Below are 26,325 nucleotides of genomic sequence, written 5' to 3'. Positions count from 1 at the left end.
TTGCAATGTGGAGAACGCTTTGTTGTTGGAAGAACATCGAATATTTGTCAATATACTTGTTTAATCTTGTCATGATGTTTTTAGATTCACAGAGTGGTGAGAATGAGAGTATTTGTTCAATTTTTGTGAAATACTGTTGAGTCAATCGCGGAAATAACCAAAGTTTATTTAGACAGTAACAGCTGTTTATATTATCATTATATTTTTTGAATCGACACGACCTGATAAAACGCTTGATCGATTAAGCGATATTAACGATTTTGGATTTTTCCTATCATTCATACAGTTACGCGACATTGTTTGTGAACCACACTTGTGCGTAATATACTGGAAAATGATAAGGGTATCATGGTGATACACTAAATAAAACCAACTGTTAATATTAAATAATCCCACTGACGTTAAATTATTTCACAGATAAAACGACTGTTGCACATATAAAATTAAAACATAAAATTAAAAACAATTCCTGATCTTTATCTAGATTTTTAAATCCTTTTTTCTATAAATATATTAATTAAGAATAATTAACATACTACTAACACAATAAATAAAATAATTTCTGATCTCACTTTTCATCAATCAAATGAAGTCTAGAAAAGACGGATAAAATAGATTGATTTCGGATGAACGGTCTAATTGTAATATAAGAATTGTTATACATATACTTCCCTCCATTATCTCTAGAAAAAATGCGAATTTGATATTTTTAAGGAATACCTGTATAAAACCAATTGTTTCCAAAACGATTCACGTTAAACGATAAGTAATTCTTATCAGAAACATTTTGTCTTAAAAAAAAACTATTCCTTTAAAACTTACAAGCGCTTTGTATAAAGTAAGACAACTTGATTAAATCGAGATGCGAAAATACAAGTAAAATACAAAATGATTATTTTACATAGATATTATATTATATGTAATAATTATTTCGACCAATTTCACTTTTCAAAAGCTCAAATTTTCAGATTCTTTTTTGTTATTACTAACTGCTTGAAATATTTAACGTGAATATAAGAACAATCATATGGGAATAAACGCTTACGTTTTCTTCATACTTAAGTAAGTACGATTTCTATTAATTGAATATAACATTAAATAATATTAAAGAAATGTGAAATGTTGAATGAGTGCTGATATATAAATGCCCTTTTATTTTATTATTAATATAAAATCATAATTACATTTCTCTTAAGGATAAATTATTATGACACAGATCTTAGTAATTCATCCACTAAGAAATGTATATATAACTACAATACAGTAAGAAATACGTTATAATTATAGCCAGTAATAAGAAACATAGTTTTATAAGAGTAAGTGTAAAATATAACTTGCATGAAAATTACATATGAAATGAAAGAAAAAAAAATTGCGCAATTCAGATTAGGTTTTGATATACACTGTCAATACCAAAAATCTATAGTTTACGTTACGTATGGTATAAATTTTCACTGGCAGTGACTTCGGAACGCGGCTTCAGTCTATCGTTTCTCAAAACTTCAATCCTGTTTCCTGTATTGCTATAATTTGTTTCCAATAAACTTGTCCTTATTGTCCTTTGCCTGTCTCTAGATGGTCGTACGTAGTGTGACAATTAACTTCCTGGACTGACCCTATTACAGTATTATTACTAATGCTATTTATTGAGAATTAACAGGACTAATTAGAGGGAATATTTATTTATACAATGTTTAATTTTTTCAACTAGTTTGATTGATGCGTTTAAGTTTGACAATCCACCCTACCTCCTTGATTTAACGCCGACTGACTTTTATTTATTTCCTAAATTAAAAATTGAATAAAAGAGACAAAATTTGAAGGTGTATCACCAGCTCAACAGATTGTGTCGAGAGAACTAAAGGCGATTCGGGAAGAAGTGCATCTTGGGCATGCGGTTCGTTGTATGAGTGATGTAAATATTTTTCGGAAGCGGGCGTGTATTATATGGAATAATAATATTAATAAATTAATATTTTCAATCTTTTTCATATGATTTTTCATGGTCTTAATCCAAAAATTTAATAGTCACACTGTGTATAATACGCGCCAGTTTTTCTTGCACCAATCTTTTGCGCGCTAACATGTTCAGCGTTAGCCTTTTCAGCGACAGCCTTTCCAGAAGCAGCCTTTCCAGCCTGTCCCGCGTCAACATGATCAACGACAGTTTGTCCCGCATCAGCCTGTTTTACGCCAGTTTTTCCTGCTGCAGTAGCCTGTCCAGCGTTAACATATCTAGTATGTCTAGCGCTAGCCTGTTCATCGGCAGCTTGTCCAGCGGTAGTCTGTCCTGTGCCTTTGATCTGGATCATTCTTTCCTCAGCCGGTTTCAACGGTGCCGTGATTGTTAAAATGCCGTCGTTCGATATCGAGGACGTTACCTGATTGACATCGGCGCGATTGGGTAATAGATATTGTTTCACGAACTGCTGGTTCGCGACGTTGGTTTCGTCATGTTTCTCATGTTTGGCTTCAACGACGACCCAACCGTTTACCACCTTGACGGTAATCTCTTCTGGTTTGAACTGCTGCACGTTCATGGTGATCTTAAAGCCATTGTCATCGATGCTCGTAGTACCGGCCAAATACTGATTATTGTTCAATAAATTCATCCAGGGTTTGTAAAAGAAGTCCAGGTCAAGATTCGTATTGCTGAGAATTCCAGTGGAGAGATTCACTGGATCGAAGGGTACATCCAGTCCCATCCAAGGGAGATTCGAAAATAATAATGGTAGAAGATACATAATGTCGTTGAGAATTCTCTTCTCTTTTACGAATCAGTTGTCTTGATTTGTTGAAGAAATTAGCAGATAAAAATGTAAATTGAATGATCCGCTGCTAATGTATGATATGATGCTTTGTACTTGCACGGAGATTTTGTGATGGAGAATGTCGTCGCGATCGTTTATATCAGACAATTTCGGTTCAGGTGGGGAGGTACGATCTGTTGTAACGCTTATCGCGAATGAAAGTTATATATTTACTGTTAAAATAAATTTCGCTAATTTGTTCAACCTCTTTTTTCAGGCAATCAACGATCGTCAGTGAATGATGATGCACTCAATTATCCCCTTTCTGCTGATTATCGAGAGCTATTCGAATCAAACTTCGACATAGTTAAAGATTCTGCATTGAATATCTCCTTGCATATTTCAGAAAACTTCCAAGTTGTTTTATATTATATACAAAAGTTTATATATATATTTTATTAATCTATGTATGTGAAAGATTTTGTACATATTCAAAAAAATAAAATTTGAAAAAGTAACATTTTGAATCATGAGTCAATAGTTTCGGCGTAAAGGAAAGTATGATTCATTCATATTTGGCGATTAAGTAAATGGAGATAAGGCAGAAAGTCAATATGACAATCGAATAAGCAAAATAATTATTGAAATTACCCAAAACCATTTGTTTCGCAATATTATGCAATTATAACGCTTTTCATCTATTGTCATTCACGGAGAGTACACGCCTTATAAAATTTACCTGAAAATATCAAGTAGATGCAGAACATTGTATTTCGAAGAATTTCATGTAATTTTTTCTTATCTATTAATTCTTACTATACATATTTTAAATATTTAAATACAATATTTTATATTTTATATTTTGTCTCAGCAAAATATAAAATATGTTTGAATATTTTTACTAAATCGCACAATAAAATTTTAATAGTTTTAAAATATATTGAACAGTTTATGATTATTAAAAAAAAATAATACGTTTTTTTAACTTTGGTCTTCCATACAAAATCAGCCATTTCGAATCTTTGAAATATGATTTCAAATTTGTAATCAGAGCCGTCAAAACTTCTGGGTACAACTTTTCAAAAAAATTTGTGCGCTACAAACATTTATGAAACAACATATATATTGAAACTATCAGGTAATTTTTCGCTTTTTCGCTCACAGCCAATTTTAAATTAAAAAAGACTATACGGCATTATAAAATTTATATCTGTATCCACATTTTAAGCCTTAAATGAATACTTTATGACAAAAATTGTTCTGGAGGGATTTCAAAAATATTACATTTTTGAAAATATCTATATATCACTTGTTATTATTTTTAAAAAATTTTAAAAGTTTTTATAATTAAATTAAAACTGATTTAAAGATCAATTCAATAGTATAATAAAATTATTTTCTGAAAATGCATTTGTGCGAAATGAACTGAGAAATGGCCTTGCACGTACGTCATTCGTTACATTCATTCTTTATTTAGCAGTATTCTCATTTAGAAAATATTCTTTATTTAGTTCCTTCATGATTTTTGTAATAAGCCATTTATTAAACTTTGTGTATACGATGCTAGAGATCAATCCGAGATCTTGGACAGAGAGAGAAAGAATTGACCAATCGGATTAATCAATAGGCCGAATTGTTGAAATGCGATTATTTAATTCTCCTCTGTCCGAGATCTCGGATCGATTTCTAGCATTTTGTATGTGTACAAGGGGCTTTAAAATGATTTGAAATAATCCAGAAGTCGACCAGTTTCTAGTAATGGAATTACCTACGGCAGATAAAGCGTCACGATGATTGCGCACTCTAGAATCTGCGCAGTCTAGAATTTGCTGAGCATTTTTGTTCTCTCGCGACTTCTAGCTTTCTTCAATTCATGCCTCAACGACTTTAAATTTTGAATCCGACACGAGGCACGAGTTGAAACCGAAACAAAGCGACATAAAGTGTTGAGAAAGAACAGAGTTTAATCTCTCGATAAAGAAAGACACGCGAGTTTATCGAAATCTGGTTATATGGCATTAGTGATCGTTTTGAATCTTGTCTCATAAATTGTCCTACAGTCAGATTCATATAAACATTCGTAGAGATGGACGAGGAGAACGTGTTACACGTAGAAATATGTCAACATGCCAACAGGTATTATTTACTCCATTATTTAAATTGTTTGGACACATTTTGTCGACAGGCTCATGTGAATGTATTATTCGATTTTCAATTAGAATCGTTCTTATTCATTATCATAACCATTACATTCATAACCTTAAAAGAGACTAGAGTGTTTAATCCTTTTTTTTGTAAAATGACATGTTTTAATATAAATATTGAAAGATATTGTTATGATAAGATAAGTAAAATACTCTTTATCAGATTAATTACCACGTGAATAGTGAAGGAAATATAAAATAAAAGCTGAATATATTTCTTATAAAGTAATACTCACATTGTTGAAACAATAATTTTATAATATTGACAGTCTAAAACTTAAAATGATTTAATAATTATAATCAACTTTAATAGCACTTAAATTTTGTACTTAACTGTTTTTGAAAGAATCAATTTTAAAAGATTTATATTTTAGCAAAACTAAATTTGCTCTTATCTTTCTGTTATTTTAGTATTTTATCAAAAACCATAATTGAAGAGAGAGTAAATGCCGAATTACAATTATTGGACGAGATTTCTCTTGATGTTATTTTGTATGGTAAAGATGCTACGAATACAATTATAAAAGATCACGTTGAATCTATGATATGCTCATCTGACTATGCAGAGGTATTATCAGTCTTAACAATTTATTTCAGATAGATTGCATTTGTATTATAAATATGTGTATATATTTATTTCAGAGAGGAAAGTTTAAAATTCGTGGAGCTACCATTAAATATTACATTTATAGACTGACACAAGAGGATGCTGCCATAGAAACAATGAAATGTGACTCTGACGAATTGCCAGTTGCAGCTCACTGGTTATTACCAGCACAAGAATTTCACTACATGTGGGAAAATCTGTATTATGATTGTGATATTAAAAATAACGTTAGTAAATTTAGTAGAGAAAGAAGGATGTTAAAAAAGTGTCAATTTTGCCCCCCAAGGCACTTCTAAATAAAACTTGAAAAATCAATGTTTGGGTCCTCAAATAACAAGAAAAAATAATTATTTGTTTGAGAAGTGGTGAGAACATTGCAAGAATAGCTTAAATATAGTAAAAGATGACATTAACCGTATGTACGGTTAGTAATTGGAAAACTATGATGTTAGCCAAAACTTGGGGTACATACAGCATGTAAAGATTGCAGATTATTTTAGCACTATTTAGGATGCACCACATAAAGTCCATCTAGTACACAGTCGCTCATGTGATATTTTGTGAATTTAAAGTTTCTCTGCCATGTCCATGCGAATGTATAATATAAAAAATAAACGAATTCACACCTCGTTTACACTTTCAAAATCTGATGATAATGATTCTTTATTAAAGTCATCATTGAGGAATTGAACAGGCATTTAATGATTTTTTTTTTTTTATCGAGCTTTACTGAAAAGCCACAAGTGTTGAGAACAATATTCAAGAACACGTTGACTCATCCTGCATTCACAAGTATGCTCAATAATATTACTTCCATCTTTTGTTTTATCAGCGAGTAAATGACAAAGTGATTACAATGATTATCTTAATGAAGACTTATCATCAGATTCTAAAAGTGCAAACAAGTTGTGAATTCGCTTATTTTTATATTATTCGTACACACACGGCGAAAAGGGTTTGAAGTCACAGAATATCACAGAAGTGACAAACTGTGGGATTCCGATCTCTGCCAAGGGATGCTAGGCGGACTATATCTTCACGTGGATCATCCTGCATAGTGCTAAAGTAGTCTGCGCAATCTTTACACGTACAATTTTAGCTAAAATCATAGTTTTCAAATTGTTGGTTATACATGCGTTTAATGTTATTTTTTTACTATATTAATTTGTTCTTGCAATGTTTCCACCACTTCTCGGGCAAATAATTATTTTTTCTTGTTATTTAAGAACCCAAATTGATTTTTCAAGATCTATTTAGCAAATAAGCAATATCAAATTTTTAAATTTTATTTTCTATTTTTTTTTAGTTATTACGTTTCGTGGAGACTACAATGTTATTTTCTGATCACGCTGTAAATTCTAATATTATAAGCTGGAATAAAGTGGTTTTGTTGCACGGTCCTCCAGGTACAGGCAAAACTAGTATGTGCAAAGCTCTCTCTCAGAAAGCTGTCATTCGTATGGGAGATCGCTTTACCCATGGAAAATTTATAGAGATCAATAGCCACAGCTTATTTTCAAAATGGTTCTCAGAGGTATGTATTTGAATATTATTCATTTCTATCTCACTTGAGAAGAAAGACAATAAAATGTAAGATGAAATTTTGTTGTAAAAACAAATTCAAGAGAATCTATATATTAATTAGTAATAACATTCACAATTAGGTAACAAGATTATATACCATTTTATATCATTCAATATTAAAGTTGATATTACCTTGTGTTTTGCTGCAGAGTGGAAAACTTGTTATGAAATTGTTCGACGAAATAAAGAATTTGGTTCAAGATGAAAAGGCACTGATATGCATATTAATCGACGAGGTAGAGTCACTAGCTCACGCACGTAAATTATGCAGCAACGGAACTGAACCATCTGATTCTATACGCGTTGTGAACGCCCTACTTACACAGTTGGATCAAATAAAACGATATCCAAATGTTTTAATTTTGACAACAAGCAACATGACGGAAGCTATAGATCTTGCGTTTGTCGATCGAGCGGACATCAAGCAGTATCTCGGATATCCATCCGAAGTTGCTATTTACAATATTTATCATTCGTGCCTGAAGGAATTAATGAGGGTATGTATGCTTATTTTTAATCTTAAGAGACGCAATAACATAAATATTTTTAATATATAAATATTAATTATATATAGTGACATATAGAGTTAACACATTTCATTTACTAGTTATTTTTGATATAGGACATTTATGGTATTACTAAATTGTTTACTCAAGTATTAATTCCTTAATTTATTTTATAATTTTAAGTTAAACTACTGTATATTATTTCATGTATGTTTCAGACTGGAATTTTGGAAAAAGAAGAGATACATGACATATCGCAGTTAAAAGTACTTGGATACTCAGAATATGCAGATACTAAGAATAGTCTAAAACTGTTAGAATTGAGCCGCGAGAGTGAAGGCTTAACTGGTCGTACATTACGAAAAATACCATTTTTGGCGCATGCTCTTCATATATCTACGAACAAAATAACACTGCCCAAATTTCTGAAAGCTATGCATTCAGCTATTCTGAAACAAGATCAGCAAGAAAACGATTTGCAGCAATCATGAACAAATTATTCCTCTTCTATTTACTGTAATACTATTTTATATATATATATATATATATATATATATATATATATATATATATATTTAATAATACGTTTTGTCTAATTTATTTTCGTATATATAATAAACGATTGTCATAAAAAAAAGATGCTTATTCTTTGTTTGAGCCATTTATTTCAAACGTATGTAAAGTCGAAATAATATTTCGCACTATTCTCGAAACAAGAGGCTCATTTGAAATGTAAAGTTTCTTCCTACATTGCATTTTTTGGTCAAAGTATCAAAATAAGAAACTGCACATAACAGTTTCCGTGAGGTCCAGTTTTGCACTGATCCCGCCTCGTCGCGCAACCGCCATTAAAATCACTGAGATGCGACCGCTATTAAAGTTACGCTTCGTTCCGCTCCGACGACGCGGACTATACTTTGCACTGGTACGCGAGTTCTTCATACAATATTTATCACGACGTATATTTCGAATAGACAGATTGCTATTGTAGTCTTACCATGATAAAATACAATGAACACACGGTACGATATAACAAATAACTTAAATTTAAGAAAAAATCAATAATTGTTCAACGATACGAAGATACGCAGCAACAGTCGACAGTCTGAGAACACTTGTGTCGAGTGTTCTCGATATAAATATCAGACTATAACATTCGATACAAATATACACATTGCGCGCATCGCGCCATTAAATCATTAAAAAGTATTTCTGATTTTACACATACACATCTATAGTAAATCGTAAAGATAAGTAGTCATATTAAAAAGGAAGCAGCTCGATGGAAGATTAATGGAGAGAAATATGAATACAATAAAAGTAGAATCTGGAAAAAGCAAGATTCGACGATGAAAAAGGAAACTAAATCAATGAAAGAGATAAAAATCCGTATTTTACACGATGGTGGGCGGCTGTAGAACCGCCGGTGCTCTTCTGACTTTCAGCGCTTCTGGGCTCATGGCACGCGTTTGCTTCGCGATGCGACTGTAATCGTATACATTCTGGCCGCCGTCTAAACTGGATTTTCTCGCAAAAGGCTTCGCGTGAGATGAATTGATGGACTTTTGCTGGTCCATCGACGCGCCGTTACTGTAAAGCGCATCGGCCGCGATGCTGCCCTCCTCCTCCACCTTTTGCCGATATCGTCCACGTCGCAGTCTCAGCAGCGAGTACACGCTGACGGAAATGAGGAGTAACAGGAGCAGCAGACCAACCGCTACGGTCGCGGCTATCACGCGCATCTCCGTCGGGTCTCTCACTATCAATCTAATATTCGTCGAATCACTACCCTGTTCGCTCTTTACCAACAAAGTGTACATTCGGGCATCCTCTTTTCGCAGATCTTTGATTTCCAACTTGGCCCAGTAACAGTTGGTCACCATCTTGTCCTCAACGATAGGCTCTAACGGCAGGGCTTCGTACTTTGGATGAACGTTTTCTCCTGTTGGAAAGTTGACAGACTAAATAAAAAAATGCGGAGCATAGAGGTACGAGATGTTAGCAATTTGACTCAATTGTTAAACAATTGTGAACTCTCACGCAGTCAAACTGCATAATTTAAACTTGTCTGCTTACAATCGGATTTCGAAATTCTATTTTCTGAAACAAGTATTAGTAAATACTGCACAACTTTGAAGTATTGATTCAATATGTGTGGGAACACAGAGTAGACTGCTCTACGGAAACAGATAATTTAATCGCTCAATCAAATGAGAATTCAGCTGACAATGAGATCCTGACCTGAACCCGCTGCTCAATAATTAAGAAAATCTTTCTGTACCAGCTCGAATATGAGAACTGCCCCACTCCCAAGTGACCACTTTTGGTGGTGGCCGCGAGCAGAATCGGGATTTGAGCCTGTGCACGGGTTCGCCGGCCCATCCAACAGACTCGTACAGGTCCCTGTCGCCGGGCAATCGTTTAACCTGAATCTCTGGTGGTCCAGTGACGTGCAATACGTAGCGTTTATTGTCTTGAGTCTCCCGTCTGACGCCGTTGATCGTGTTGAAGGCAAAGCAACGGTATTCCCCCTCGTCGGACCACATGATGTTCTCGAGGTGCAGGCGTCGGCCGCCGCCCTTGTTCTGCACGCGGTTCTCGATCGTCTCCCTCAAACTACCACGTAGATGTACCCATCTGTACTGAGCGGGCGGATTGGCGTTAAACTCATTGCACTCGAAGGGGTTTACGGTGGAACCCAACAACGCAGTTTCCTCCGTGTCCATAAACGTACTGTTTTCGTCCATGCTCTTCAACTCTGGCTTATCTACAGAGGAACGCGACAAATGTATGGATAATTCAGTTTTGTTTTTATCATGTATCTATTGATATTACGTGCTTGCTTCGAGAGGCGGTAAATGACATAAAAGCTTCTTTATTTAAATAGAAATAAATAAAGCAATGTTAAAAGGAAATATTGAATCTCTCATTTTTCTACGCGAGAGAAGAGAGCCAAGCGCTCGGGAGTTACAACTTTCACAATAGCGCGATATATAATTGTGCGTAAAAACTTTATGTGTGACGCAATTCTATAAAGTAAAGAAGAAAAGTATCCTATTATTTCGAGGAAAGACGACTATAACGTTAACAGCGATGCGTAGATATCGCTTTTAGATAGAACGGAGAAAAAAGGTGCAAAAGGGAAAGAAAAATGGCAAAGTATGTCGTAGGGTAGCGAGGTACAGGAGTACAATGTAGTAACTCTACGAACATTGCACATCGAGCATGTAATGCGAGGACATGCTTTCACCGACGGCGTTCTCCGCCCTGCACGAGTAGAGGCCGGCGTCTCGTCTCGTGACCGGCTCGAAGCGCAACTCGGCGCTCCACATGCTATCGTTCAGCGGTGTCATTTTGCTTTGCGTCAGCGACGTTAAAGACGCGTCGAGAAGCATTGAATTTTTCAACCACTTGATGATCGGGACTGGATTAGCGTCCGCCAAACACTTTAGGTTCAAGTAGCTCACCGAATCCTCCGGAGCTGCCGCGAGCGGTTGAGGATTCGTTTCGAGTCGCACTTCCGGTATATCTGAAACCGTAAAGCGCTGTTGTTACGCACGTGTTGACTTCGCTTTGTCCGACTTGGGAGCACAAACGAACCGCTTGTTCCCTCTCTAATCTTACTGTTAGATTCATATTACAGCAATGGAAACTATGTGTTGAAAAATAATTTTCTAACACGCAACGTTCATTTCTTTTATATTGTACATTAAATTAAAAAGATTTATCATTTGTGTGCGAAAAGAATTTTTCAAATAAGTAAACAGAAGAACCGCTGCAAAGACAAATTTTAACTATTTAACTATTTAACTTTAATTTCGATTCCAAAAGAGATATATTTAAATAACAATTTTTCAACAAGTTTCTTTCATTACCGTTTGATATACGAGGATGTTGGTAAACTTGTGATTTTTATTTGTTTCATTAGCTCTAATAGAGATCGATTACACGTACAATGAATGTCCAGCCGCGTCTCTGCGCTCTGTGGTGTTAAGCTCGCTGGATGTATGGCCACACATCGGATCGGTTCACCGTGATTCTGCCTCTGTCCATACATCCGTAGAAGACTATGAGCCGCCCAGGTCTTCGGATCATCCACTTCCGTTGCGTTGCTCTGCGGCCTGAAAGATTCCACTTCGCGATTCCCTATGAACCTGCAAATTTATCAACATTATGGTATACAAGCATTAGACGGCTTAATACCTCATTTAATTTTAAGCGGAACTACTTTACGCGGACGTAAGAGTTTCATAATCCCAGAAGTAGTTTTAAAAAGTTCTACTTTTGAATTAGAAATTTGCAACAAATTATAATCAACACATTTTCGTTAAAAAATCAATTCCAAATTAATGAAAAAAATCAATAAAGTGAGAGATCAGTCGCTAAACTTGAAATATATTTTACAGTATGGAGAAGTACTGAGAATAAATCTGTAATAATATTTTCATGCACACTTTTAATATCACGAATTATTCACGAGATAAAAATTTTTTAAATAGATTTATGTCTTTTCACATGATTCAATTTTATTAATTTTACGAAATATTTCATATTTAATGTCAAAATATATCAAGATATAAGATTTTGATTTGTCGCGATATTTAATATTTCAATGTAAAACAGATTAATTATGTAATTATAAAAATATTGATTCATAAAGAAATTTATAATTTAAAAAAAATGATTGCATACAATGCAATCTCACTTCAAAATTGTGAATGTCTCAGTTGCAAAAATATTTTTTTCGATGAATTTGGATGTTTTTTTTCTTTGTTTTTCATACATCAAGTTTGAATGAACTGTGTTACGCGAAGGCGCGCGAACGGAAGCTGAATGCTCGTAATTAGTCCAAGACGATACAGTTCCGCGTGCAGGATCGTTTCCGCAAGCGATTCACATAAATCTATCGGTTTCCGCTAAACGGACCCTGAGAGGACTTCCCAGAAAAAAAGAAGAGCGCCGCCGAGAAGGTCCGTGTCCGTACCCTTTTCTAACATGATTCACAGACGCGGTGGTGGTGATGGAGATGGTGGTGGTGTGGTGGTGGCGGCGGCGGCAGGGCTACGCTCGCGGCCAGTTTCTCGGTTTCTATGGCTATAATCTACATAATTATACTCGGCATGGCCGTGTCCGCAAAGCGAAGAAAAAGAAAACTGGGCAGGGATCATTAAACCGCGTAGCTATTATCGGTCGTAAAAGAATGTGCGGCCGATATTGTTTCAGACGAGTCCCACCGGACGAAATTCTTCATTAGTACCGTGACCCTAAAATAAATGCGTGGGAACGCGAATGTTACGGGTGCCTCTCCCAAAGTACAATTCGATCGCCGCGCGCCTTCGTCTCTTCCACGTAAACGTGCAAAAGTAAGAGGTCGTAACTCTGATGCTGTAAAATAAAGAAGCTGAATTACAATCGGACCCACTCGATGCAAAACTTGAAGAGACGTACAAAGGAGAGGCTTGTGAGAGAACTAGAACGGCTTTCAAACGTTATTTACATGTGTTCCAAGAAGTTACACTCGCCGTCACCGTCGCCGTCGCATCGGAAACTTGGCTTTTCTCAAAAGACCCATTCATCAATGGGGCTCCCCTTGTGAAGGGACTACATGTGCCACCGTTCAAGGCTTAAATTACACCCGCTGCTTCTTTCCCTCTCGCTCTCTCCCTCTGGGAATGAGCGGAGGCATAATCTTCCAAAAGAAGCGCGTGCCATCCTGAGGAACAGATGTTTTACATCGTACAAGAACGTAGATAAGGCGCGGCTAAATTCAGCGGACCGTAAACCAAAACGACGATCCCTCCGCGCGCGCGCGCGCGGCCCTTCCCTGTTCCCTGCATAAACATAACGTCACGGCTTCTTGCACCAGCTCACCAGCTCACCAGCTCACCGGCTCTCGGATCAGCGCTTCGCGTTCGCGTACGAACCACTCGGATGTTCCACGTTTGAAAACACCCGTATTTTCTGCCAAGTAAGAAAGCAAGTGCAGGCGTGCAACGCAGGAATGTGCATAAAGCGTGCTACTTTAATCTCCCGAGACGAGGCGTCGTGTCGTCGCGTCGATATTCTTAAGTATTATCTCCGTCATCTCCGATCTCCTGCCGATCAGATCGACGACAAAAGATTCGAGTTATATATTGCGATATCCTATCGGTAAATATTCGACAATCGCTGCAGGACCGATGTCCGACGCTGACGCATGATGGATATCCCCCCGAGCAAGGATTATAAAAAAAAACCTTTTTTTTGTCGACGCACTGTTCTTGGGAAAGATAAATACTTCCCTTGTCTCTCCTCGAAAATCTTGAAAAATTTCATTTCTCAAGAATGAATTGTGAAAATTCTTTAATTATGAAAGTCGTTTGAGAAAAGAGAAATTCACATGTAAAAAAAATATTTATTTTAAGAATGTTTTTTCAAGGATCTTTTTCTCCTGGATCTGTTTACTTGAGAATTTACTCGTAAAAAAAAAGTATAAATTATCCAATATTTCTTTAACAGGCTGTAACGGAGATTTTGTCCCATCGAGATCGGCAGGCAGACATATGGTCAACATTCCGATAGGTATCCGATTACGTCCAAGAGTAAAAATGTTTGACTCCTAATCGCCCTGTCTCAGGTAAAACGTCGTCTGAGACAAATGGACCCATTCGTAATTATCTGGCCTAAACTCTAAACCTTTCAACATTTTTTTCTCTATCATTCTTTTTTATTGGCGTTATGCTAGGACACCTCTCAGTAAAAAATTATTGTACCATTTTTTTCCTAACCGATTAAATATGTATCCTAAGAAAAAATATTTGTTAAAAAACTAAAATATTTAGTCCGGCACAATTAACTAAAACATTGGATTAATTTAACAATTATTTATAATAGTTGTAATAGAAAAAGATATAATTCATTCATGTCAACCATTCGAATTTGTTAACCAAGATTTAATTAAACCAGCTCAATATTGAATTGCACGTATCGAAATAAATGTTTCAATGATTCAACAAATTTTTTTCTCAATGTAAACTTTCAAAGAGAGTAAAAGGAAATTATTAATGTTTCCTTTGAGCATTTGGCTATGTCGTACATTGCATTAAATTTTATTAAAATTAATGTCAGAAAAATATCCTTATAGATTTTTTTTCATGCATTTTGTCGATTTTCAGTTTTCAAAAAAATTCTCTTTTATTTTTTAAATAATCTTTTTTTCTTATATTTTTTCTTCATGTTAACGTTTTCACTGCGACGCAATACGTAATGTTGCTTACCACTTGATAAGGGCGGGTGGATTTCCGTGTTTCGAAACGCAGGAAATTATTTGTTCCTCCCTCTCCATCAGCTTTAGGGAGGTGCCTAGAGTTTTTCCCGTTATTTCCAGCTGAGGCTCTTTAGGTTTTACTGGAACACGCATTAGAGTGCATTTGAGATAAGATAGGGCAAAACAGAAATTGTTATGTTTGGGTTTAGTTACCGGCTCTGTTTTTTTTTATTTTTTTATTTTTTTGGTTTAGGCGATTTGTTATGACCACGATCTTATCGTTACGCGCTCTCTTATGCTAGAGAATGGCTAAAAGGAGTTGATTGTGCCACTCTCGACCAAATTTCCATTAACACAGATATTGCAAAATTGCAGGAAAGTAGAGCATAACGACTGCTTTGTGTGTTTTCTTGCATCACTCGAGGTCAATGTTCGCGGAATATTAATGATCCCTTCGAACACAACTCGACGCGCTTTAACAAAAAATATTCAAGATTGCACTGGACACGATACATTACATAAATTATTAAATTACAAAAATACATTAATCGTGTGCAAGCAATGGAAAAAAAATTAATGTTTATACGCGAATACATCCTGAGAAAAAAATATAATGTAACGGTAATTGTTAAAATAATTATGATTAGGAGCTCCTTTTTATTATAATTTATAATCATTTTCAGTGTCAACTTATATATTTAAATTACGACAATTGCAATCATTTTTATGTCAGTTTCAGTGAGTGTAATTATTAATAACGTTAGTAATAACTATAAAAATGGAGCTCTCTCTTAATCATATTTTAACATTCAATTATAGTCACAAATATCAAATATCAAATACTTATCTATTAAATATACCACGCAAATGTAGATCATGTAAATGTAGTTATTTTATATACGTGGCACGTACAACAGCTATACAATATTTCATTGAAACTTATTATATAAATTATTTAGGATATATGTTGACCTTAATGAACGACGCAGACATGACAAATCTGAAGATATAACGGAATCGTATCGGATTCTTACCCCTCACGAGTAGTCTGGCCTTGTCGGACGTGAGCGAATCTTGGCGGGTAAAGTGGCTGGAAGTGACCTGGCATTCCCAAAAGCCATCGTCAAAGTGGAGATTGGCTTCTTTAATCGTAAGCGTGCAGTCGCCGTTATCGCGATTGTCCCACTCGTATTTGCCTAAATGTACTTGCACCGGTTTCCCGTCCTTTTGCCAGTGGCACGTACCACCTTTATTCTGCACTATACAACGCAGTCTCACATCATGCCCGGCCGACACTTCCTGGTAGAGCTGCGGTTTCTCGATAAAATATTGCTCGCCGAAGACGAAGGGGCGATAAACGAGGAGGAGGAGGAGGAGGAGGAGCATCGGCAAACGGATCGAGCGATCGGACGTCATCTTTGCGAGACCAGGAGACTCGAGCGATCGACTCGATCAAGACATTGTCGACTGACGAGGAAAAACCACTCGTTCGAGGGTGGCTGCCGAGGGTGGATCCTTCGACGCGAAAGCTGCACGCGAATTTGAAGAACGCTCGGGGATTTACGGCGTGAGCAAACTGATAATTCGATAGCTTACGAATCGGGGCATTTTGAAATGCGCGGCTGAAATATTTGTGGGGATTAAGGGAATTCCAATGTTCGTGGGAATTCCGTATAGTCGTGTTTTTAGTATAGCCTTAAGGCTGCAGAGATCCTTTCGACTCACGTCCTTCGGACGAAATCCGTGATCTGCGTGAGCGGCAACACGTGAAGAAACACGTGTACGATCGAAGATCGAACACAATTCGCGAGGTGCGATATAGATCCGTGATACACACCCGCACTATACGTTCGCCAAGTCATAGATCCCGCTCGCAGATAAACGTACCATTCTCTGCCTCAGATTTCGCCATCGACGATCGATCGGGGCAAATCACTCGTAATCACGAAACGTTCACTCGCGAGTCTCCCGTTCGGAAATCCGTTGAAGCGGCGCGAGCATGCCCGAGGCTCGCATTTTATTACCGCGCCTAACAGCGCGAAAGTCCGCGGGCCGATCGAAATGATCCCGGGTGCTTTCACCAGTGCTATCCGCCGGCTCGCCACGTCCTCGCGGCCCGGCGCAAATAGTCTTGGTGGAAATAATATACAAGGTTCTTTTATACAATATCAAATTCTTTTTTAAACTTTTTTTTTTTTTTTTTAAATTGAAAACTCCCTCATCGCGTTACATCGCGCAACATCGCTCGACGATCGTTTTCGCTTCAACATTATCCGCGAGTACTTTTCACTGTCACGTAGCTGACTGTAGGCGACTACAGTCACGTAAAAGCGCGCACGATCTACTCAGTGGCGGTAAACACTGACCGAATGAGCCGCCTTCGAGTCGGCTCGAGTTCGAAGGGTCGTATCTCCACGCAAACCGACGCGGCGCAGCGCTCTCGTGGTCGGATCACCAAACTATTCCACCCACACGAATCCTTTTTCTTTCTGCACTTTGTTATTATTTTATGTCTTTTTTATTAATCATCTTCTGACAAATGTCATAAACAATATTTAACCTTCAGTCATTGAATGATTATCTGTAAAGTGTCAGAAATTGCCAACTTTTCAAACTTATTTTTATAATATTTATAACGTTCCATATATTTTTTTTTATCTCTTGTACAAGATCTGTCCACGTGTATTAATATAAAAAATATAATAAAAAGAATAATTAGAAAAATAACTTTTGCATTGTTTTTTCTATAAAAAGTAAAATTATGATTACATATAATATTTTGTATACATGTTTAGTATATATACATGTACATATAATTACAGGTGGGCAATTTTTTTCTCATTTCTTCGCATTATACAAAATGCAATATTCTTTCTTAATAAATAGAGATGATTAACGTAAGTATTAAATTGTAGGAAGACACACTTTTTATTGTCGTAAAAGCCAAAGACATTAGAGTATAAAAATGATTGCACTATTGCACTACGGTGCAAGTTTGTACGCAGGGGGAGAAAGTTGTGGAAACAATGCGGCTGCATTAAAAATCCGCAAAAATCTCGTGGTCGTCGATTCTTTCGCTGAAAGAAGAAATGCGAAAAGAGAGAATTTCTCATATCCAAGAAGTAGCGCGGCGCGACGATGGAGTACGCGGCGCGGAAAGAAAGTGCACGCGGTAGACAGAGTGAGCGTTCAGGACGCGGAACGCCATGAGTTAATGTGCAATGTTAACCCGTTAAGAATTACATTTTTTTTTATTCGCTGATAATTTATGTATTTGTAAGACTAACTATGTAAAAGTAAAAGACTGATGAGTCAAAAAGCTGACAATTATTATGCGTATTAGAGTCAATTCGGTGAAGGATCGTGTGAATTAGTTTTCTTTCTCGCTAATAATTAAGGTGATGAGAAGCTGTAAAAGTAAAATTGTTGAAATTGTCCGAGTTGAAAATTCAACAGTCGATTATATTGTGTACGATTGTTGAATTATGCTGTTCTTACAAAAGTCTAATTACTAGCTTGTGTACGCGCGAAATAATAACATAGAAGTAAAATAAAAACTCATATATTATATTACTTAATTCATATACTGACGTTCGTTGAGCACCATATGCTCATGAAAGTGACTAATAAGTTCAGCCTGTTATGAAAAAAATCAAAAAATGTATAAGCGGTGAGATGTCTTATTGTATTTAGCACAAACCAAATTTAAGTGGTAGTTTAACGAGAAGTCGCAAAGCTACAGACGCCATGCATCTACAATAAATTTTTAGCGCGATAGAAGCACCGTAGTCCACGGTCTACGGTGTCTCGACTCGGTTCCACATCGCGCGTCATAGTGACCGGACTGGAAACGGAAGACAGACCCCGAACGCGGGCTCACGCATGTGTATCCAACCCTGTATCCTCTGCGGGCGCTATCCTTATTATTCGAGCGTGTTATCGGTGTGCCACCGCGTGGTCATGCGCCGCGTTTCGTGTCAGGCTCCGCTTTGTTCAATCACGCATTATTACGCTTTTCGCCTACCTGACCCTTTCGCTTTTACCTTTGAACGGCTAAAGGCGATTGTGCTGCGTGGAAGGGCTAGGGTTTGGAGCGGGCAAGCAAATAATTTGAAAATTAAAAAGCGTTAAACGCAAAGCGCCCTGATAAAAATCATAATTTATTCTTCATTTTCAACTCGAATTTTAACGTGGTATATTTTAATTATCTATCGACGGCAGAGATGTAACAAATTTAGGAACAAAAAAATAACTCGATTTATACATGGTTATATCAGTCCCAGTCTAACGTTATCCCTTTCGCATGTATTCAGTCTGTTTCCCTGTGCAGGGAAAGATCATAGTGTCCTCTGCCATGATATCAAGAAACTAATTCACTCTGTTTTTCTCTATTCTACTTGTTGTACGTTATTTGTCATTTTTATAAGTTGGATTTTTTTTAATGATTATGATATGATGATGAGTATTTTTATATTAATTATTTGTATAAAAATCTTATTCAAACTGTTCTTCTATTTTATCTTCAGTTAGTAATGTTTCGACATTTCTTATTATCAACAGACGATATGCAGAATGTTATCATTGACCGTTGATGGTTCCGTCAAGTTACGACCTCTATTAATTTATTATATTCTATAAATTATTAAATGTTAAATTTTTTTATGTATTTATTTTAAATAAAAAATTTTATTGTGATATTTTTCAATCTAATTTCTAAAGAATTTTAACAGTGTGCGAACAACAACAACAGTGTGCAAATGCATAAATGATTCAATTCTCAGATGACGACATTTCTCTTTGAAGCTTGTGCGTCTACGTACAAACATGGCAAAAGGCAAAAAAAGTGACTAAAAATGACAAAAACTCTCTGTTGCAATCAATTACAAAATGTTAAGTACAAAATGCGAATTATGACTGATTCATATTTATTGAGAAAAGAGAAGTAAAACATGATGATATCAATGTATTTCGAAATAAATGCGTACGTAGCGTGACAAAAGGGTAAAAATATTTCAGGATAAGAATTTGATTACTTGTAATTGTATTATTTGTTGGTTTACTTTGTGCGTATTTCAGTGTAAAAGGACAAGTGTTATTTTATATCGAACGGCGTTTAATCACGTTGGTGTTTGATCATGGACAATAGAGGACAAACAATTGGTGCAAGAGCCGCTTTTTCGCGACGCGATGCGACGCGACGCGACGCGACGTCGAAAATTCGAGCTGGCGCAGGAGTGCGAAAAACTCGCGTTTCGATCACCGGTCGTCGACGAGCCGTATTTCCGACTCTACAGTCATACAAAGAACTAATACAGAAGTCGGCGCATCCGACTAATTGGCGGCTGCAATCTCTCGTTCGCCGATATAAACGCGCAATGAATATTCGCATTGAATTTATAAACGGTCCCGGTTATTCCCGCGCGGCAATCAATTCGCGCGGTAATTATACGCGGCGCGTTACATAGCGCGCGCGTTACCGCGCGTCCACGTCCACCACTCCCTTTCGAGCTTTTGAACTTTCGCGTCCGACGCGCATATCGCGCATATCGTCACGTCGTGCGTTATGCAGATTATCGTTAAAAACGTTTAAACGCGTTAACGCCGCGTCGCGCCGCGCCGCGCTGGTACTCCCCGCGGTGGTGCGATGCGCGGTAACGCGCCCGCGATAGCGATCGTTTATCGCATCATTCTCGCGATGGCGAAACTTTACACGCCCGCCAGTTTTTTATCCGTCAGATTGAACCGGGTAGCCGTGTTTTTCAATTCAACCCGGCCGTTGTCCCTCCTCCTCCTCCCTTCCGCCCACGCCGCGCCGCGCCGCGCCGCGCCGCGCCGCCCCGCGCCCGCTCCGTTGCGCGCGCGAGGTGATTACGAAATTACACGAATGCGTGCATCGCATTTCGATTAAAACGAAAACGCAGTTTCTCCCCGGGAAAATCCCCAACGAGCGTCCGACGCGCGACGCGACGCGACGCGACGTACGTCGACCGATAATAACGCTGTCCGCGAATAAAAGCGCCGATCGATATTCTTGTGGCGATAAATACTCGTCGTCTGCCCGCGTGTCTTCGCGCGTACTTGCCTGGTATTTATCACCTGGCAACGCGCTAAATCGCGATGTACTCTATGCGCGCGCGAATGAGAAACGACGAGCAGTGTGCGAGGAAAATTATGCCTCGCGCTTCGTATCGCATCACATCTCGATGCAGCCAGCGCCTTGATACTCGATCGCGCTTTGTCAGAATAAAACGAATATTTCGCCTTCTCGCCTAATTGCGAACGCGGGACGCAGGACGCAGGATGCATCATTAATCGGGCCTTTTCTCGCGCAGTTGTACATTTTTTTTCCCCACAGAGTTTTATGTTAATTTTGCCCGTAGTGAAAAAGTTAGGAGACTTAATAACAAAGTTATGTAATATTCCCGGCGTATTACGTATTCAAGGGGGTAACAAATCGATAAGAAAAAATTCCTTAAAAAAATTTTTAATGGACTTCATGTTGGTTAATGGAGTTTTAATACAAGGGTTCGATTACCCTCAGATGCTTAACATCGAAAGTAAAAAGGTCGCGATCAATGCTAGCCTTCGAATCAAATTTTTTTATTAAATTTCTCCTTTGATTTCTTTAGTAAAGTTAGATTGTAAAAGCGAAATAAATTATGTCAATTTTTTTTTGTTTTTTACATTAATACGCTTTACATGAATTAATACGCTTTATATGAGTTTGTATCTCGTATACCACGCGTCTCTTTGACGGAAACAGATCGGCGTTGGCATATGCGCGCGTGTATGTAAAAATTAAGTTGACAATCTTTACGTTAAAGATCATTATTCACGCGTCGGCATTATTGCGGATAATGGCTCCGCCGATATTTATTACGACAACTCGAGATTGTTCGCGATATCTCGCGGCAATTCTCAGCAGCGAAATTGGCGATGGTGACGGTGGGAAATTGGGGATATCAAGTGGAGGAGGCCCCCTCATTGTCACCGAGGCGAGATCTCGGATTTCGCGTTCTTATCCTCGGACACGGCCGAAAACTTTCCAAGATAAACTCGGCTTCCCGAAAACGTTTCCGGCTTTTCCCATAGACCCGTAGATTCGCGTGCGTACGCCGAAAACGCGATTTCGTATAATCTCGCGCGGAAAGTATACAGTCGTATACTCTTTCTCTCTTTCCCTCCTAGCCCTCCATCCCTCTTCTTTCTCCCCTAACGTCGTTCGAGATACCCGAGATACGAAGATACGAAATGGAGCTAGGATTGGGTCAGGGTAGGAGAAAATACGGGATAGTTGGGGGCGCGGTCGCGGAAGGATTTGGTATATATCGTGGATTCAGGGAGTAGCCGCCTGAGGCGTTCAACCAATTAGCTAACTCCGCGGCACTTCGCCCTCGAAACCGCTAACGAAGAACCTAAGCGAACGAAGAAAAGCGTAGGGCGGTAGGGGGCAAAATCCACCTACCCCTGCAGGGACGCTGCTGCTTGCGGTGTGGATTCGCTCGGGGGTATTTCTCGGTGTTTCTGCTCAATCCTCCGAGGACGTATGGTACATATAAATTATGCTTAAGCCTGTAGCGTATCGGGATTTCACATTTTAAACTAAAACTTCTTACGTTTCTCTCAGTGTACATTAAGAAAGAGAGAAAGAGAGAAGGAGAGAAACTTGTTTAATTTCTTAAGTATAATTATGAATCGCCGAGAGTATATTTCTGTTTTCCTAAATTGTCGTTAAAGTTATTCTTGTTGCACCGGAAGATTTGTTGCTACGAATGACACGCGCGCAAATCAAACGAAGGAATTTGCGCAATAAAACCACCGTCAAACATCATTTTTACATTTTATTTCCAAGGTATAATGTTTACTATGCAACTACTGCTTCCGGAATTTACATTTCTCTTCAGTTATTTTCAATTCTTGCCCTGTAGGAGTAACTTCGTTACCACGTTACACAACATTTTGGTGCGCGTAGATTATCTAATATTTGTGAGATTCTTCCACTCTATTTTTCAAAACCTCATACGTTTTACCAAAATATCTCACAGGAGTATCTTTTAATTTACTTCCATGGACTGTGGCTACCGTGCGAATGACCTGGCAAACAGTCATTTCGGTTTCGAACTGTAACAACAGTACGTGGGATTGTGCGAGAGAAGCAATAAATTCTTCGTAAATCTACAAGAAACCACTTTCGGATTTCTTCTTATTGACGCTTACGTTTCTCTCGAGTTCAGAATGTTTACTCGAATGAAAACGCGAGTGCACATTTGGCAAATATTATATTATATTATATAAATCGTATTATATTTATATTTGGAGAGATATACACATAGAAAAATGCATGCACTTTTTTAGATCAGTGTTCCAAATCTTTTTTTTAATTTCAATAATTAACACAAGTTGAATGTTCTAATCCACAATCTTGAGTTAAAAATTGCCATTTATTAATTGTTAACGTTTGTACGTGAAATAAATTATCCGTTCCTTTCCTACTTTATGGTTTGTTTTGCTTTCTTTTTTTCCGCGACTAAAATCTTTTCACAAGAATTAGGAATTGCGATATCGAGATCGCCAAGTTTTCATCCTGGCTGCTACTTAACAACATCTCAAAAAGTGCTCGAGGTCATGAGAACACGACGACGATAATCACGCCAACGAAAGTGATGAAAGTGAAAAGAATGAAAGAATATTAGGAAAAAAATATAATTGATATATAATATATTTCTAGTCGTTCTGACGATTCTAGACGTTGACGGTCTTTACTTTTCTCTTATCCTTCTAGCAATTAATCTTAATACATAGGTTTATACTATATAGACAAACTACATAAGAAATTAAGTGTAGAGAAAGAAGGAGAGTATATGTAATATATAGAGAAAGAGAAAAAGGCTTATCAAAGTATGATAACGAGAGAGCGCAGGTAGCATCGTTACGTAATAAGAATAATGAGTCTCTACTCACCGGCGAGGTAGCATCGTAATTATGATATAACGGTTGTCAGTCGTTTCAAAAAGAAAAAGAAATAATAATAATAGAGGACACAGTTCAAGTTGAAGTTTCGCTGTGGCTTTCGCTCGGTTTTCGCGAGACAGACTGACAGCATTGAAGGGAAAATTAATCGAAGGGATTTTAATACAACATAAAACAGCCGAGGAGACTACTTGTTCTGAAATTTTTATCTCATAACTTTTTGATCCTTTGCGTACAATCTCGGGCCAAGATGGGAGCCAAGAGTAAAAGCGTTGTTTTATCGAAAGATGAAGATTTTTTTTCCTATACCTGCGTGAAATTGCCATTTGCCAGGTCCACCGCTTGGTCTGGCTTGACTTTTATCAAGCGAAAGGACTTTAATATCGTTTAAGTACGGCTATGTTTGGATTATAAGTGAGGAAACGACAATACGGCTCTTCTCCTTTGTCCCAAAGGCATTTAAATTTTCATTAGGCATTTCGCAATTATATTAACATCGAAAGAATAGTTAAAGAATCGATTAAGAATAAATAAATAGAAGAAAAAATATTTTAAGAGTATTTTTAGAAAAAGACGTAACAAGTTGCAAAATTAATGCAGTTTCTCAAAGAAATTGTGTTATCATTCGAGTGTGAATTCACGTTTTTGAAAAGTTGAGGCGATTCCGTTGAAAAGTGTAGCCGGATGTCTCATATCTCTCTATTATCCTATTAAAGGGCAAAAAGCGTAGAGATGCGTATGGCATATAATCTGCTATTCATGTCACGTTCAATTTCTTGTTTATCGATTCGAAGCAAATTAGCTTCGAATGCCGTAGTCTACTACGGAGATTTATCGTTATTTCGAGTCTCGTAGAGACTTTTCTTCGCGACAAGCATCGGAAACCGAACCGATACTCGCACGTTGCTTCCTCTCCCGCTTTCTTTCACTCCTCCAGCTCTCCTCGTCTGTTCCTCCTCTTCTCGACGTGACGGCGTAACTTTGCATAGTTCGATATGAGCCACCCACACGTCATCCGTATGTACAAACCCTTCTAGTCGAATCTTGCGATCGAGATAAGGCGTACGAACACGGAACACGAAGCACGAAGCACGGCTCGTCGGCATCTCGCGTCGCGAGATAAGCTACGAGCCGAATACGAAAGTCTCCTCCTGCAAATTTATAGGGAACACTGTCACTCGCACTCTGCACTCCGTGCCACGGTTACCACCGATAGTTGTTGTCGTCATTTTTCATATTATAGAAAGATCTTTTCTTAACATTTTTGAGACTCTCTCACTAGTCTTGCTTCGCCCTAAATACGTGAGATTGAAAAATCTATACGATCTTTCGATTAGAATACAACAATATATTCTACTTTCGTTTGAATACTGTAACAAGTCTGCTTGAAATTTTTAACTATTTTTCCATTTATACAAATCGCAATGAATCAATCATTTCCATTTATCGAAATTTTCTAAAATCAAACTTTTATATTTGAATAAATAACGATAAATATACATCATTCTTTTTCTTATCATTATTTATGCAATTGTTTACGTTTAACTGTTTAAGCAGATATTAATATTGTTAACTCGATTAAAGATTATTTTGAGATAATATCATTGTTTTTTTAAAGCAAATAAATAACGATTTTATTAAAACGTATCGATGTGATATAGTGGAACGAACTTTAACATTTCTAAACGCTAACTGTAATTTAACTTTTATCATTTTTATATAAGAATAAAGTAGAAAAAAAATTCCAAACATTCTCTCATGATATCCGTGTTAATCTAAAAGTGATTTAACTACAACAAATTAATTGAAAATATACGATAGACCAAAGCACATTTGTATCTGATTGTTGATTTCGATTAAACCAACCAAGAATAACTTTGCACGTTAGTCGCAATGGGAAATATTTTGATAGTCACGATTATACATGAAAAATCATTATGTATTATATTATATTATATATAATATAAATATTAAATGTACGTTGCTACACGCACAGAATGAACGGAATCACACATCTTCACTTTTGGCCAGTTGAGTTTTTTTTTTCACCAGGTGACCGACGTGTCAATATCGTATCCGCATACACGCGCGAAGCTTTCCATACATGTCGTTACGGTAGTACACGTACATGCTCGTCTTTTGAATACAGCGATAACGACTACACGAAGGAAATTGAACGTCACGGCGGAGTGAAACGCTGCTAGAAAGAAAAGCCGATTGACCCGATTCGACGTCGTACTGTCGACGATTAAAAATGAAATATCGTGTGGCGATATCGTATAGAAAAATGTCCGAGGCGGAAATACGACATCTCGTCGGATGTCTGATTTTGTACCCTGCGTAAAAATCTGTTGCTAGGTAGACCGATAATTATGCACCCTGATATTTACCTCAGAGAGATATATACGTACATTTTTCACACTTTTTGAATCCCGCTCGCATATATCTCGCTGAAAAG

General features: G+C 37.2%; 3 protein-coding genes across 6 annotated transcripts in view; 1 reads left to right on the top strand and 2 right to left on the bottom strand.

The window, feature by feature from the left end:
- Positions 1-1,127: 1,127 nt before the first annotated feature.
- Positions 1,128-3,624, bottom strand: LOC105197886 (alpha-crystallin A chain). The gene has a single exon (XM_011164492.3). It carries the CDS (start codon positions 2,742-2,744, stop codon positions 2,022-2,024), a length of 723 nt encoding a protein of 240 aa, XP_011162794.3. The 5' UTR covers positions 2,745-3,624; the 3' UTR covers positions 1,128-2,021.
- A 947-nt stretch (positions 3,625-4,571) lies between these two features.
- LOC105197887 (pachytene checkpoint protein 2 homolog) lies at positions 4,572-8,316 on the top strand. The gene is made up of 6 exons (XM_026131645.2): positions 4,572-4,886; positions 5,366-5,522; positions 5,597-5,788; positions 6,868-7,095; positions 7,295-7,642; positions 7,870-8,316. Exons 1-6 carry the CDS (start codon positions 4,837-4,839, stop codon positions 8,140-8,142), a joined length of 1,248 nt encoding a protein of 415 aa, XP_025987430.1. The 5' UTR covers positions 4,572-4,836; the 3' UTR covers positions 8,143-8,316.
- LOC105197653 (hemicentin-1) overlaps positions 8,294-26,325 on the bottom strand; it is a 245,057-nt gene continuing 227,025 nt past the window's right edge. For 3 of the 4 annotated variants that reach the window (XM_039454418.1, XM_039454417.1, XM_039454419.1), the window contains 6 exons: positions 15,932-17,478; positions 14,908-15,037; positions 11,606-11,805; positions 10,863-11,180; positions 9,933-10,418; positions 9,046-9,593 (listed from right to left, as the gene is read on the bottom strand). In XM_039454418.1, coding sequence (XP_039310352.1) covers positions 9,046-9,593; positions 9,933-10,418; positions 10,863-11,180; positions 11,606-11,805; positions 14,908-15,037; positions 15,932-16,313 — 2,064 coding nt within the window. In that variant the 5' untranslated portion in view covers positions 16,314-17,478. Of the gene's footprint in view, positions 9,594-9,932; positions 10,419-10,862; positions 11,181-11,605; positions 11,806-14,907; positions 15,038-15,931; positions 17,479-26,325 lie in introns of those variants that run through there. The other variant, XM_011164125.3, reaches the window with a different exon arrangement.

Source organism: Solenopsis invicta, chromosome 10 (assembly GCF_016802725.1).
Source record: "Solenopsis invicta isolate M01_SB chromosome 10, UNIL_Sinv_3.0, whole genome shotgun sequence".
Lineage (NCBI taxonomy): Eukaryota > Metazoa > Arthropoda > Insecta > Hymenoptera > Formicidae > Solenopsis > Solenopsis invicta.
The sequence above is the reverse complement of the archived record's forward strand: the minus strand, read 5'-3'. Positions and strand labels throughout refer to the sequence as shown.

What these genes read in the sequence shown, in the direction of transcription:
- LOC105197886 (XM_011164492.3), bottom strand. Translation starts at nt 2,744, where the DNA reads ATGTATCTTCTACCATTATTATTTTCGAATCTCCCTTGGATGGGACTG.
- LOC105197887 (XM_026131645.2), top strand. Translation starts at nt 4,837, where the DNA reads ATGGACGAGGAGAACGTGTTACACGTAGAAATATGTCAACATGCCAAC. An exon ending in ATTGTGATATTAAAAATAAC is followed by an intron (nt 5,789 to 6,867) that starts GTTAGTAAATTT and finishes ATTTTTTTTTAG; the next exon opens with TTATTACGTTTCGTGGAGAC. An exon ending in TTTCAAAATGGTTCTCAGAG is followed by an intron (nt 7,096 to 7,294) that starts GTATGTATTTGA and finishes GTTTTGCTGCAG; the next exon opens with AGTGGAAAACTTGTTATGAA.